We start from the raw sequence: 16,334 nt of genomic DNA, 5'->3' as shown, positions 1-16,334 counted from the left end.
TATATTAATAACGATAATGATAATAATAACAATAATAATTATAATAATAACGACGATAATAACGACGATAGTAATAATAATAATACTAAAATTATTGATAATTCAGTTGACTATATTTTTTTAATCCGTACATCGAAACCACATGATTTCTAAATGAAAAGTTATTAATTTTTTGCCAGCTTTTTAATGACATACATATCATATACCTTATCTCAGTAACATACGTATTAAATTCATGATTTATCATAAACTATTTAACGACGAAATTAAACATACTTGCATGCATAATCACATATACTCGAGCACTAGTCAGGGATACATTATTAATATATAAAACATAAGATATTAATGCTCACGTATCAATATTGTGATTCAATATTGCAGGAAAGTACGTAGACGCGACAGAGACGATAAACACTAGATTGACCTCACGAGCATACCCCCGAACATTACCAATAACCTCCATAGCTATAACCCATAATTTCCTTAGCCATATCCCGCTCGAAAAACCCGTCTTGAAATAACTCGCTCATAACCTCGCCGTAGTATTTTATGTATAATAATAATAGCACTACTAATAATAATAATACGATTAATAATAATAATATTAATTTTAATAATAATAATAATAATAATAATTAATATATATATATATATATATATATATATATATATATATATATATATATATATATATATGTATATATATATATATATATGTATATATATATATATATATATATATATATATATATATATATATATATATATATATAGAGTGGAGAGATTGAGAGATAGATTAGTGAATGAATTCGTCCGAAAATGATCGAGCTTTATAGATGTTTTGTGATCCTGACTGCCATGCGATCACATGGCTTTATAGGCTATTTCCTATGCGATCGCATGCGATAGCTGTCCAGCACCCAATTGATTTTTGATCTCTTCTGCCGACAGTTTTATTATATTATATATATAATATATTTAATTTATATAATTAATTATATATTATATTATGTTTAAATGCACAGTTGACTTGTAAATTTAGTTCTGATGACTTGTACATTTACGCTCGACTTATGTCCCTGTTCCAGTTTTTCGAACGTTACTTCGTACGCTCTATTAATTTGCATTCTACGTTTCGTGACTCGTACCTTTGTCAAAATATAGACTTAAGTTATCAATTAAGTATACCACTCGAAGTGTAACTTAAACATATAAGTGTTATGGTCATTTGCTTCTTTATTTTATCATCTCGTTATATATATATATATATGATAATCAAAACGTTTTTATGACTAAGTTAATATTATCTTTTATCACCTTGTAAAATATATATATTTTTTCATTTAGAAATATACTAGAAATATTTATATAATAATTTTTTTTCAAAACTGATTATATTTCAGAGTTTGTATAATTTAAAATCGTTTTCATAATATAACATAATTTGATATGAATCATTTATGTACTAGCGTTTATTCAGACTTCTCAAACATTCTAATTAACTTACTTAACTATCAATCGAACAAATGAATGCTACTCTCGTTTACTAACTAATTTGAACTATAATATACATAAACACGTTTTAAATACACGTTGTAAGTTATTCATATATTTAATTGAATCACGGACCGTTATCATTTATAATTCGTCAAAAGGTTTCTAGAAAGATTCTAAATTTTAAGATAACGTTAAAACCTTTATCCATATTGAAATGGCTCGGTAATAATTTGCCGAAAGTGGTTCCAGATATTTATAAAGTTATAGTTATAACGACCCTCATTTTTTCATCTATATTTTCTTCCGTATAATTTAAAATGCCCGAAAAAAAAAAGATTAAGTATTAATGAATGGTCGTTATATATATATATACGAAACTAACAAACGTTAAACGGATAAATATTATTCAACAAAGTACATCTATAAGTTTATATTATATAACGAAACCTAAACTTATCAAGTAATTTATATAATGTATACTTAAAATAAATAAGTTTACAACATATAAATTCATATCAAGTAACATAAGTTTATTAGTTAAATTTATAAACTTTATACTTGACAAAGTTATATATACATATATATTTATATATAACTAAAAAGTATATACATATTTATAAGATGTAAAGTTTATGTAAATATGTTACCACTTACAAAAACTAATCTATACAATGATATCTTTTATAAAAATGAAGGTTATAGTCATTGTAAAATATATATATATATATATATATATATATATATATATATATATATATATATATATATATATATATATATATATATATATATATATATAAGTTACTGTAGCGACGAATAGTAAACAAAAAAAAATTTAATACTTTTTGCTTTTTATTTTTTTTAATTTTATTCTAGATCTAGATCTAGCTTTATAAAAACACTTTTCTTTATTTAATACAAATTATGGGCTGATACAATTATTAATATTTTTATTTTTCTTTTCTTTTTCTTTTTATTTCTTTTATACATTTTTTTTATACCAAGTTTTCACCTATAAATACTAGCCATTTCTTTCAAAATCCTTTACACCTCAAAAATTAATTCTCACTTGAAGATCATACTCTCAAACCTCTGAAAAAATTATTTTTGTAAGTTCTCTATATTATTTTTATAGTTTTTATTTAGTTTTTATCATATTTTTGTGCTAGTTTTATGTTAAATACCAAATAAATACGAAATTAATTATAATAAATAATGTAAATACATGATAATTAGTATTAAGTATCCTAATGACTATAAAAATTATTTTTATGAATTATACATTCGAATTTATATTTATTAAAAATCAAAAACTGACTTTTTTTATATTCGGTATATATAGATAATGAAGAAATAAATAGTAAAAAATTTTATATATTATGTTTTTATAATTTTCGCTTGTTCCTTAGGTCATAAAAGTAATTATAAAAATTTATGTTTGATTTATTTGTCATTTTAAATAATTAATTTGTATTTTCTTCTACTTTTGTTACAGTACCGGAAAATCTGTTTTAAAAAGAAAAATAGAATTTAATGATATATCATGTTTATGACTACAATAATCAATGGAAATTAATTAGGAACTAATAAGAAAGTTATAAAAATTATTTTTAGAATTAATAATTATATATTTCTATTTAATTCCAAATTTAAACTAAAAACAATACAAAAGTTGAATTAAATAGTTAAACTATTAATATAAATGTACAAATAATTTTTCTAAGCTTAATACACTATATTACGCATACAAAAATTTTAGATGAATTAATTGAGTTGATATAATAATTATTACTTTATAAACTTTGATTTATCTTGAACCGAAAAAGAAATTAGAAATAAATACTTTTACACCATAACAAAAATTTATAAATTTTTCCTAAGTTTATTTTGGTTAGTAGAACCTAAGAAAAATATAAAATGTGTTGTTAAACTTGTTTATCTATTTATTTATATTTTAGCTATAAAAAAAATTTAATATTTAATACATAAAACTTAATATTTATGTATAGAAAATTTTTATAATATTTTATACATGTCACTTACTGTTATGAAATCAATAAAATACTTGTTAGCATTTTTAGATAATTATTGGTACTTATATTGATATAAAACTTAAAATTAAACTATACATATTTTAACATATAAGATAAATATATATATATATATATATATATATATATATATATATATATATATATATATATATATATATATATATATATATATATATATATATACATATTAACTTGATATTAATACATACCCATTCATAAAACACAATTTCTATGTATAACACTTGTTTACCTACTTAAATATATCCTACTTATTATTAGGATTTAAAAACCAAACCATCTTAATAACGATAATACAATCGAACTTAAGTAAATACTTATTGTATAAAGTATTTAAAGTGTTGTATTCCTATACGCACCTAAAAACGTATTGGAACGGTATATTAGATGGGTATAGATCTTGATCTTTCTCGAGTGGATGTACGCTCGAAAGTCTAGGCGGAGAGTTTGGATTACCGAGTTAAAGGATCCTGTGGCTCAGAAACATATGACCTGAAAAGGCCATTTTAAATTGAAAGTGTTAGATTGGAAGCTTGTCTAGTATGAAAAGCCTTTCCAAAACGATAAACCTTCTTTAAACTTACTATAAAAGAAAATACTTACACTTATCATAATACGGGCAAAACATCTAAACTATTCTCAACTTATTCTTAGGTTGACTTATTCCGTGCTTCGATCATCCATACTTCCTCTTTAAGGATTACTTTATCTCATCGAATTACTAAGGTGACTTTCATAGCCCCACTCTTATTGCTATAGCACTTTTTATACTTACTGGGGTGAGACACATGCTGCTTTTATACTTTAAACAACTTAGACACAAGTACGAACTTAAACTGTGCTATGACTAGCTTATGCTACTAAGACCCCACAGTGATATTTTTTAATTGCTTTCAGGATAAGCATTCTTAATTATTGGGGGTAGGCCTATCGGGAGTAACGTCCCCGATACATTTGACCGCGATATCTTTGTATTACTTAATAATGATTTAAACATGGTGATAAAGTGCTGTCAACTTATCATCGGGGCAACAAAACAAACGTTTAGTCTAAAATATCACGAATCAGTACTACTTTTGGATCTGCGTGATCTACTTTTATAACAAATCTTGTGGTCTAAGAACAAACGGTCAATCATATTTGTTAAACCTATGAATTTCACTCAACCTTTTTGGTTGACACTTTTAGCATGTTTGTCTCAGGTACTGAATGATCAGGACCTCTATACCTACTGCTTACGTGATGACTTACTTGGCTAGGATCAAGACTTATCGCATATTTACTTTTCTGCATTTGAACAATTTATAATTCTTGTAACGACATTATTAATCCTTCCGCTACAAATTTGGTTTTATTCATATAGTATTTGTTCTCATTTTATAATATGTTGGTATGTATTATGATATTGAATCACATTTCGCCCAGGCCCTAACTGGGGGTGTGACAGATTGGTATCAGAGCATAACCAGGCTGTTATAGAGAACCAGGATTGCATTTTATGTGTGCCTTACTTGTTAGCTAGGGTACCTTAGCGATCTAGGAAACTATAACCTTTCCTGCCTTAGACTTTAAATCACTTAGGATTATCTTAGAATGTTAAAGCAAAGAGTTCAACCCTACCTCTCATTCTTTACAATCCTAGCTTAAAAATCTAATCAAAATCTCTATCTTAATGTTAGAATGTCAAGCTATCATTAAATAAACAAAATGACTCTTTTCAAACTAGCTGAGAAAGATACTAAAGGATCTTCTACCGAAAAATCAGTTCAAAGCCCACTTTATAGTCCTCCTTCACCACCAATGAACTATAGCCCGAACACTCGTTACAACTCGCGTGGGTCTCCCGAATATTATACAACTCCGAGAAATGAAAGCAAAGGAAAACATCATGCCAATACTGCTGACTCTCATCATTCGATGAATACTCCCAAACGGAATGCTCTTCAAGACCTCCCTAACTACGATAGTGACTTCTCAGGTTATGAGCCTGAAGAAGAGCCTATTAAAGAATCATCTGAAAACTCATCTCGAAAGAGAAAACAACCCGAACCCGCCGCCACTAGAGAAGCTGATCCATTATTTTGTAATAACATGGAACACGTAAGGGTGAAGTCTGATATCCTCAACCTTCAGAGTAGTTGTGAGAAGAATAGGGAGTTTAGTAGACGTCATGTTGCTCGAATAGAAGTGCATCTAAACAACCTAGAAAAAGAAAACACAATCTTGAAAGAAATCATCAAAGAGTCCTTCGACTCTCAAACTGAAAAGCTAGAAAAACTTGTGAAAAATAACATGGACAAAGTGATGGAGACAGTAATGAAAGTGAAGACTGAGGAAGAACGGAATACCCGTTGGGGAAAGCAATCTCTTGCCTACCTCCAAGAACTAGTTGAGTCTAAGATGAAAATAGAGAAAAACCGAATCAATCATCAACTGGCTATCAAGGATTTCAACAACAACTTTGTCAACAGCCGCATCACTAACCTCTACGATAATTTTGAATACCTCCACGAGAAACAAAAGGAGAAAAATGAAAATATAGAGAAATTTATGAAGGAAGCTGAGAACGAGAAAAAGAAGAACTAAAACCTATCTTTTGTTTTCCTATTTTCCATTTACCCATCTATGTAAAGGCTTATGCCTAAACTTTTTCCATTCCAAACTCGTGTAATAAAGGCTTATATAATGCCTCGTTTTCAATAATGTTAAGTGTTTATTTAAGCATATTGTCTTATTCACCTATGTGTGTTGTGCAAACGTTATAAATCATGATTGTAAACTTATAACACCTTGATTCTTCAACTAATAATGTATTTATGTATTGAAGATCAATGGCTCACTCAAATCGTGGCAACAACAACAACAACAACAACAACAATCTTATACCAAATGTCACTCTTTCTACTGAACAATTTCAATTGTTACTAGCGGCCGCCCAAGGCAATAACAATAACAATCATAATGTTCCTTCTAAAACTTGCTCCTATAAAGATTTTAAGAACTGTAACCCACCCACTTTTAGTGGAAAAGAAGAAGCCGTAGAACTGGTCCGATGGTTTGAAAAGCTAGAATCAATCTTCCGTGTCTGTAACTGCGGAGATAATGATCGAGTGAAGTTTTCCACAAGTTCACTCACTGGCAATGCTATGACATGGTGGACTGCTCATACCAAATCTGTGGGAATAGATAATGCTAATGCTACCCCATGGGATGAACTCAAAGGAATGATGGTCAATAAGTTTTGCCCAAGAAGTCAAGTCCAAAAGCTCGAAGCTGAGTTCTGGGAACTCAGAGTTAAAGGAACCGATATCGAAAGCTATACTAATCGTTTTCTGGAGCTCTGTACCTTATGTCCCGAAATGTTCCCAACTGAAGCCCGCAAGATAGAGCGGTATATAGAGGGTCTACCCGAGGATGTTCAAGGGAATGTGATTTCTGCCGAGAAGGTTACTGTGGATGCTGTGATCCACATGGCACAGAGTTTAATGATGGCTAAACGTAGGAGAGTTTCGGCTAATAAACAAGTCGAAGTTAAAAACGGTGACAATAAGAGGAAATTTGAACCATCTCAGGGTTCAGCTCAAAATGTTAATAAGAAACCGGCGAATGGTACGAGACCCGGTTATCAGGGTACTAGTCCGTTTTGTTCTAGATGTGAAAGGCATCATCCGGGAAAGTGCACTGCTGTGTGTACAATATGTAAGAAGATAGGCCATGCTGCAAAGACTTGTAGAACCCTACCTCAGAATAGAGCCATTGTTCCAGCTAGAGCTCCTCCAACATGCTATACTTGTGGTGAAAAGGGGCATATTAGCCCGAATTATCCAAAGAAGAAAGATACTCCAGCTACTGGAGCAAATGCTACTGCCAAAGGTGGTGCTTTTGTGATTACTGCTGCAGAAGCCAGTGATGAGGATGAGGTCATTACCGGTACGTACCTCGTCAATAATTGTTATGCCACTATTTTATTTGATACGGGAGCCGATAAGAGTTATATGTCAAATGAGTTTTGCACCCTTTTTACTGAAAAGCCCCAAACCCTACAAACCAGACGATTAGTAGAAGTGGCTAATGGGAAGTTAATGAAAATTGATAAAATATATAAAAACTGCAACCTAATTCTAGCCGATAAGGAATTCAAGATAGACCTTTTGCCGGTCGAGCTAGGTAGTTTCGATGTAGTGGTTGGAATGGATTGGTTAGGTCCATTGAGAGCAGCCATCATGTGTTTCAATAAGACCGTTCAAATTCCGTTAGGAAGTGGAGAAACTCTTATTATCCAAGGCGAACGAAGTTGTTCCAATCTTAATATCATCTCATGTCTTAAAGCCCGTAAGTACCTTGTGAAAGGTTACTCCACCATACTAGCTCACATTAAAATGATCAAATTCGAAGAAACGCGTATTGAAAACGTCCCGGTTGTTAAAGATTTTGCCGATGTGTTTCCCGAAAATCTCCCTGGTCTTCCACCACCTCGTCAAGTTGAATTTCAAATCGATTTATCTCCAGGTGCTGCACCCATTGCTAAAGCACCGTATCGTTTAGCACCTTCCGAAATGAAGGAACTTTCTAACCAACTCCAAGAACTTTTAGATCTAGGTTTTATTCGTCCAAGTACGTCCCCGTGGGGAGCTCCTGTCTTATTTGTCAAAAAGAAGGATGGTACGTTGAGAATGTGTATTGATTACCGAGAGCTCAACAAGCTTACCATAAAGAACCGTTACCCGTTACCTCGCATTGATGATCTATTCGACCAACTTCAAGGGTCAAGCGTTTATTCTAAGATTGATTTAAGATCCGGTTATCACCAGCTCAGAGTCAAGGAATCCGACATTCCTAAGACTGCATTCCGCACCTGATAAGGACATTACGAATTCTGTGTTATGCCTTTCGGTTTAACCAATGCTCCAGCCGTATTTATGGATCTTATGAACCGTGTTTGCAAGCCTTACCTTGATAAATTCGTTATTATTTTCATCAACGACATCTTGATCTATTCTAAAAGCGAGAAAGAACATGAGCAACATTTACGATTGATTCTTGAACTCTTAAGAAAAGAACAACTCTACGCAAAATTTTCTAAGTGTGAGTTTTGGCTTAGAACCATACAATTCCTTGGACACGTTGTTGATAGTAAAGGAATACATGTCGATCCAGCTAAGATTACCGCTATCCAGAACTGGGAGATACCAAAGACTGCGAAGCATATTCGTCAATTTTTTGGACTTGCCGGTTATTATCGGAGATTCATAAAGGATTTTTCCCTTCTTGCCAAACCTCTTACGAAGCTAACTCAAAAAGGGAAGAAGTTTGAGTGGTCCGAAGAACAGGAATCTGCTTTCAAAGATTCTGAAGGAGAAGTTGACCACAACCCCGATTCTATCTTTACCTGAAGGTACTGAAGATTTTGTTGTTTACTGTGATGCCTCAAAGCAAGGCTTTGGTTGTGTTTTAATGCAACGTGAAAAGGTTATTGCCTACGCATCTAGACAGTTGAAGAAACACGAGGAGAACTATACCACACACGACCTTGAGTTAGGTGCCGTGGTATTTGCATTAAAGATATGGAGACATTATCTCTATGGTACCTATTTTACCTTGTACACTGACCATAAAAGTCTTCGACACATCTTTGATCAAAAACAACTGAATATGAGGCAAAGCCGATGGCTCGAGACATTGAACGATTATCATTGTGAGCTGAAATATCATCCTGGCAAGGCGAATGTAGTTGCCGATGCCCTTAGCCGCAAAGACGATGTTAAACGTGTTCGTGCTTTAAACCTAAAAATCAAATCGAATCTTATTTCACGAATCTGTGAAGCTCAATTGGAAGCTATTAAACTGACACTTATCGAAGGTGAAGGACCTATAAATTTCGAAAACCAACTGCAAGTTAAGTCCAATGGTACAAGATACTTTGGTAATCGAATTTGGGTTCCTCGTTATGGTAATCTCCGTGAACTAGTCTTGGATGAAGCACATAAGACTAGGTGTTCTATTCATCCCGGTTCTATTAAAATGTATCAGGATATGAAAGAGTTCTACTGGTGGCCCAACATGAAAGGCGACATTGCTACTTATGTGAGTAAGTGTCTTAGTTGTTCGAAAGTCAAAGCCGGGCACCAAAAGCCTTCTGGTCTTCTAACTCAACCCGATATTCCACAGTGGAAGTGGGATGGTATAGCTATGGACTTTATCACAAAATTGCCTAAGACTGCAAATGGCAATGATACGATTTGGGTCATAGTTGATCGTCTCACTAAGTCTGCACATTTCATACCAATTAAAGAGACTGACAGAATGGAAAAGTTAGCTCGACTCTATGTTAAAGAGATTGTTACTCGTCATGGTGTCCCTACTACTATTATCTCGGATCGCGATAGTCGATTTACTTCCAATTTCTGGAAATCCTTGCAAGCGTCTCTTGGAACTCGACTCGACATGAGTACAGCTTATCATCCGCAAATGGACGGTCAAAGTGAACGAACTATCCAAACTTTGGAGGATATGCTACGAGCATGTGTTATCGATTTCGGTAAAGGGTGGGATAAACACATACCTTTAGCCGAGTTTTCTTACAACAACAGCTATCACTCTAGTATTAAAGCTGCACCATTCGAAGCTTTATACGGTCGCAAATGTAGATCTCCGTTGTGTTGGGATGAACTCGAGGACAGACAATTAACTGGTCCTGAACTTATTCATGAAACTTCCGAAAAGATCGTGCAAATCAAGAAGCGTTTAGAAACCGCTCGTAGTCGACAAAAGAGTTATGCCGACCCTCACCGAAAACCGTTAGAATTCCAAGTTGGAGATAACGTTATGTTGAAAGTATCTCCTTGGAAGGGTGTTATCCGCTTCGGTAAACGAAGTAAACTCAGTCCGCGTTATGTTGGACCTTTCAAAGTTATTCAAAGAATCGGTCCCGTTGCGTATCGATTAGAACTTCCAGCTGAACTAAGTCAAGTACATGATGTGTTTCATGTCTCAAATCTGAAAAAGTGTCTCACCGAAGATACTCTTGTTATTCCTATGGATGATATCCGCATTGATGAGCAAATGCACTTTATCGAAGAACCTATAGAGATTATGAAAGAAGAGGTCAAAGAAACTCGTAAGAGCAACATACCTATTGTTAAAGTCCGTTGGAATTCGCGTAGAGGCCCCGAATATACCTGGGAACGCAAAGACCAAATGATACGGAAATACCCCCATCTCTTCCCAACTGTTGATGAAGCAGAAGGGAACTCCACTTAAAACTTCGGGACGAAGTTTTCATTAACGGGGAGGTACTATAACGACCCTCATTTTTTCATCTATATTTTCTTCCGTATAATTTAAAATGCCCGAAAAAAAAAAAGATTAAGTATTAATGAATGGTCGTTATATATATATATATATATATATATATATATATATATATATATATATATATATATATATATATATATATATATATATATATATATATACGAAACTAACAAACGTTAAACGGATAAATATTATTCAACAAAGTACATCTATAAGTTTATATTATATAACGAAACCTAAACTTATCAAGTAATTTATATAATGTATACTTAAAATAAATAAGTTTACAACATATAAATTCATATCAAGTAACATAAGTTTATTAGTTAAATTTATAAACTTTATACTTGACAAAGTTATATATATATATATATATTTATATATAACTAAAAAGTATATACATATTTATAAGATGTAAAGTTTATGTAAATATGTTACCATTTACAAAAACTAATCTATACAATGATATCTTTTATAAAAATGAAGGTTATAGTCATTGTAAATATATATATATATATATATATATATATATATATATATATATATATATATATATATATATATATATATATATATATATATATATATATATATATATATATATATATATATATGTATATATATATAAAAAAAGTTACTGTAGCGCCGAATAGTAAACAAAAAAAAATTTAATACTTTTTGCTTTTTATTTTTTTAATTTTATTCTAGATCTAGATCTAGCTTTATAAAAACACTTTTATTTATTTAATACAAATTATGGGCTAATACAATTATTAATATTTTTATTTTTCTTTTCTTTTTCTTTTTATTTCTTTTATACATTTTTTTATACCAAGTTTTCACCTATAAATACTAGCCATTTCTTTCAAAATCCTTTACACCTCAAAAATTAATTCTCACTTGAAGATCATACTCTCAAACCTCTGCAAAAATTATTTTTGTAAGTTCTCTATATTATTTTTATAGTTTTTATTTAGTTTTTATCATATTTTTGTGCTAGTTTTATGTTAAATACCAAATAAATATGAAATTAATTATAATAAATAATGTAAATACATGATAATTAGTATTAAGTATCCTAATGACTATAAAAATTATTTTTATGAATTATACATTCGAATTTATATTTATTAAAAATCAAAAACTGACTTTTTTTATATTCGGTATATATAGATAATGAAGAAATAAATAGTAAATAATTTTATATATTATGTTTTTATAATTTTCGCTTGTTCCTTAGGTCATAAAAGTAATTATAAAAATTTATGTTTGATTTATTTTTCATTTTAAATAATTAATTTGTATTTTCTTCTACTTTTGCTACAGTACCGGAAAATCTGTTTTAAAAAGAAAAATAGAATTTAATGATATAACATGTTTATGACTACAATAATCAATGGAAATTACTTAGGAACTAATAAGAAAGTTATAAAAATTATTTTTAGAATTAATAGTTATATATTTCTATTTAATTCCGAAATTAAACTAAAAACAATACAAAAGTTGAATTAAATAGTTAAACTATTAATATAAATGTAAAAATAATTTTTCTAAGCTTAATACACTATATTACGCATACAAAAAATTTAGATGAATTAATTGAGTTGATTTAATAATTATTACTTTATAAACTTTGATTTATCTTGAACCGAAAAAGAAATTAGAAATAAATACTTTTACACCATAACAAAAATTTATAAATTTTTCCTAAGTTCATTTTGGTCAGTAGAACCTAAAAAAAATATAAAATGTATTGTTAAACTTGTTTATCTATTTATTTGTATTTTAGCTATAAAAAAATTTAATATTTAATACATAAAACTTAATATTTATGTATAGAAAATTTTTATAATATTTTATACATGTCACTTACTGTTATGAAATCAATAAAACACTTGTTAGCATTTTTAGATAATTATTGGTACTTATATTGACATAAAACTTAAAATTAAACTATACATATTTTAACATATAAGATAAATAATATATATATATATATATATATATATATATATATATATATATATATATATATATATATATATATATATATACATATTAACTTAATATTAATACATACCCATTCATAAAACACAATTTCTATGTATAACACTTGTTTACCTACTTAAATATATCCTACTTATTATTAGGATTTAAAAACCAAACAATCTTAATAACGATAATACAATCGAACTTAAGTAAATACTTATTGTATAAAGTATTTAAAGTGTTGTATTCCTATACGCACCTAAAAACGTATTGGAACGGTATATTAGATGGGTATAGATCTTGATCTTTCTCGAGTGGATGGACGCTCGAAAGTCTAGGCGGAGAGTTTGGATTACCGAGTTAAAGGATCCTGTGGCTCAGAAACCTATGACCTGAAAAGGCCATTTTAAATTGAAAGTGTTAGATTGGAAGCTTGTCTAGTATGAAAAGCCTTTCCAAAACGATAAACCTTCTTTAAACTTACTATAAAAGAAAATACTTACACTTATCATAATACGGGCAAAACATCTAAACTATTCTTAACTTATTCTTAGGTTGACTTATTCCGTGCTTCGATCATCCATACTTCCTCTTTAAGGATTACTTTATCTCATCGAATTACTAAGGTGACTTTCATAGCCCCACTCTTATTGCTATAGCACTTTTTATACTTACTGGGGTGAGACACATGCTGATTTTATACTTTAAACAACTTAGACACAAGTACGAACTTAAACTGTGCTATGACTAGCTTATGCTACTAAGACCCCATAGTGATATTTTTTAATTGCTTTCAGGATAAGGCATTCTTAATTATTGGGGGTAGGTCTATCGGGAGTAACGTCCCCGATACATTTGACCGCGATATCTTTGTATTACTTAATAATGATTTAAACATGGTGATAAGGTGCTGTCAACTTATCATCGGGGCAACAAAACAAACGTTTAGTCTAAAATATCATGAATCAGTACTACTTTTGGATCTGCGTGATCTACTTTTATAACAAATCTTGTGGTCTAAGAACAAACGGTCAATCATATTTGTTAAACCTATGAATTTCACTCAACCTTTTTGGTTGACACTTTTAGCATGTTTGTCTCAGGTACTGAATGATCAGGACCTCTATATCTACTGCTTACGTGATGACTTACTTGGCTAGGATCAAGACTTATCGCATATTTACTTTTCTGCATTTGAACAATTTATAATTCTTGTAACGACATTATTAATCCTTCCGCTGCAAATTTGGTTTTATTCATATAGTATTTGTTCTCATTTTATAATATGTTGGTTTGTATTATGATATTGAATCACATTTCGCCCAGGCCCTAACTGGGGGTGTGACAATATTCCTTTTTAATGAAGACGTGACACTCAAATCATTTTATATAATTTCTAAAATTTATAATAATAAAAGATAATGATAATAACTTTAATAATCTACTTTATGACATGTTGTAAAATGTACAAATCTTTCAAAATATATCGTTGTACGTTTTATATTTTTGAAACAATAATTATATGTACTTGTGATTTATAAAACTTTAATTAGGTTTTATATACATACTCAAATTACATTATAAAACGTTTTAGTAATATAATTCTTTTAGACTGAAAATGTTTTCGTATGTTTGAATTTAAATCAAATAATTATTATAAAGTTTATTCTTCTAAAACTAATTATATTCAGATCATAAAATCTATTACTAGAACCTACATTTATTTTAAACCCTTATAAATTTTTATTAACTTGTTTAATAATAATCAAGTGTTACTATATCTATTACTTGTATTCAAAACCGCTTATATATGTTCAATGTCCTTTGTCTATATATATACACGTTTCACCTAACACGTTTTATTACGTAGATGTTTATCTAAAACGAATAAGTATAACGTTATACGTTTAATACTTTGTTAACGTTTTCAAGTCATATAATAGATTTCATAACTTATTTTCATATCAACCAAACCGTTTAATGTTTTATTAATATTTCTCAATTTAATATTCACACATATACATACATATCTATTTACACATAATTGTTCGTGAATCGTCGAGAACAGTCGAAGGGTAAATGAATATATGAACACCGTTCAAAGTTTTTGACATTTCAACTTTTCAGACTTTGCTTATCGTGTCGGAAACATTACATCATATAAAGATAAAGTTTAAATTTGGTCAGAAATTTCTGGGTCGTCACACCCCACACACCACCCAAGGTTCGTTACCCATAACAGACTTAAAACTACCCAAATCCTTCCATAACTTCCTTCTTTCATACTTATTATTTGCAGCATAAACAAAAGTACATAAGAATTGCTTTCCACTACTAATTTGACCAATTCTACAATGTATCATTTGGTCAGACATCCCAATAACATCACAAGCAACCTCATTATGATCTCAAGCCAAGATAATCCTAGTTCTACCCACACACATAGAATTATTTTCAGCCCACCTCCAATTACCAAAAGCTACCCAAGTAACTTTAAATAAATTCTTAGATAAAAGTGGTTCAAAATATATTCTCAATACAAGAGGAAATAATGCTTGGAATGGTTGAAATAGTGCACTTAAGATGTTTGATGAAATGTCTAAAAGAAAAATTGCTCATGGTATGCAGGCAGGAGCAAGAGGCACCTTGCTCCTTGCTCCCAGGTGGAAGCAAGATCACAAGAGGCACCTTTGTGACGACCCAGAAATTTTCGATCAAATTTAAACTTTATCCTTATATGAATTTGACACGATAAGCAAAGTCTATAATGTTAAGTCTAAAAATGTTTGGAACCGTTTAAATAAATGCAATTAACCTTTGACCAATTCCCGACGATTCACGAACAAGTGTTGTAAATAAATATAAATATATATATATATAAATAATTATAAATGTAGGTATAGAAAATAATGAAATAGAAATGAATCATTTGAATTTAAAATGTAAAATAACAATTAGAATAATTAAATTACTATTATATATATATATATATATATATATATATATATATATATATATATATATATGATGTTATAAAATATATATTAATATTAACTACTCAGTAAAAGTCATCATATAATATAATAATACATAAATAATAAATGATATCATACAAGTTTGAATATAAGTGATATATTAATATTATTATCATTTATTTCATCATTATTACTATTGTTAATATTCATATTAATATTTGTATTAGCTATATTATTTGTTCCAATATATAATTTATAGATATATGAAAATTTATATATTTAATTTGTTATATCACTAATGTTATTGTTATCATAATTAGTAGTATTATTGTTGTTAATAAAAATATTAGTACTATTATAATTAGTATTATTATTATTAATAATATTATTGATATACATTTTATATTGATTATTATCAATATCATTAGTAATAATATTATTAGTATTACAAATATAATATTATAAATTTGTATTACTATTATTT

General features: G+C 29.4%; 1 protein-coding gene across 1 annotated transcript in view; it reads left to right on the top strand.

The window, feature by feature from the left end:
• LOC139872178 (AT-rich interactive domain-containing protein 1-like) overlaps positions 1–14,041 on the top strand; it is a 150,159-nt gene extending 136,118 nt beyond the window's left edge. The window contains exon 6 of the mRNA XM_071860012.1: positions 13,979–14,041. Within this exon, the coding sequence (XP_071716113.1) occupies positions 13,979–13,989 (11 nt within the window). The 3' untranslated portion in view covers positions 13,990–14,041. The remainder of the gene's footprint in view (positions 1–13,978) is intronic.
• Positions 14,042–16,334: the final 2,293 nt, after the last annotated feature.

Source organism: Rutidosis leptorrhynchoides, chromosome 10 (assembly GCF_046630445.1).
Source record: "Rutidosis leptorrhynchoides isolate AG116_Rl617_1_P2 chromosome 10, CSIRO_AGI_Rlap_v1, whole genome shotgun sequence".
Taxonomy (NCBI): domain Eukaryota; kingdom Viridiplantae; phylum Streptophyta; class Magnoliopsida; order Asterales; family Asteraceae; genus Rutidosis; species Rutidosis leptorrhynchoides.
The sequence above is the reverse complement of the archived record's forward strand: the minus strand, read 5'-3'. Positions and strand labels throughout refer to the sequence as shown.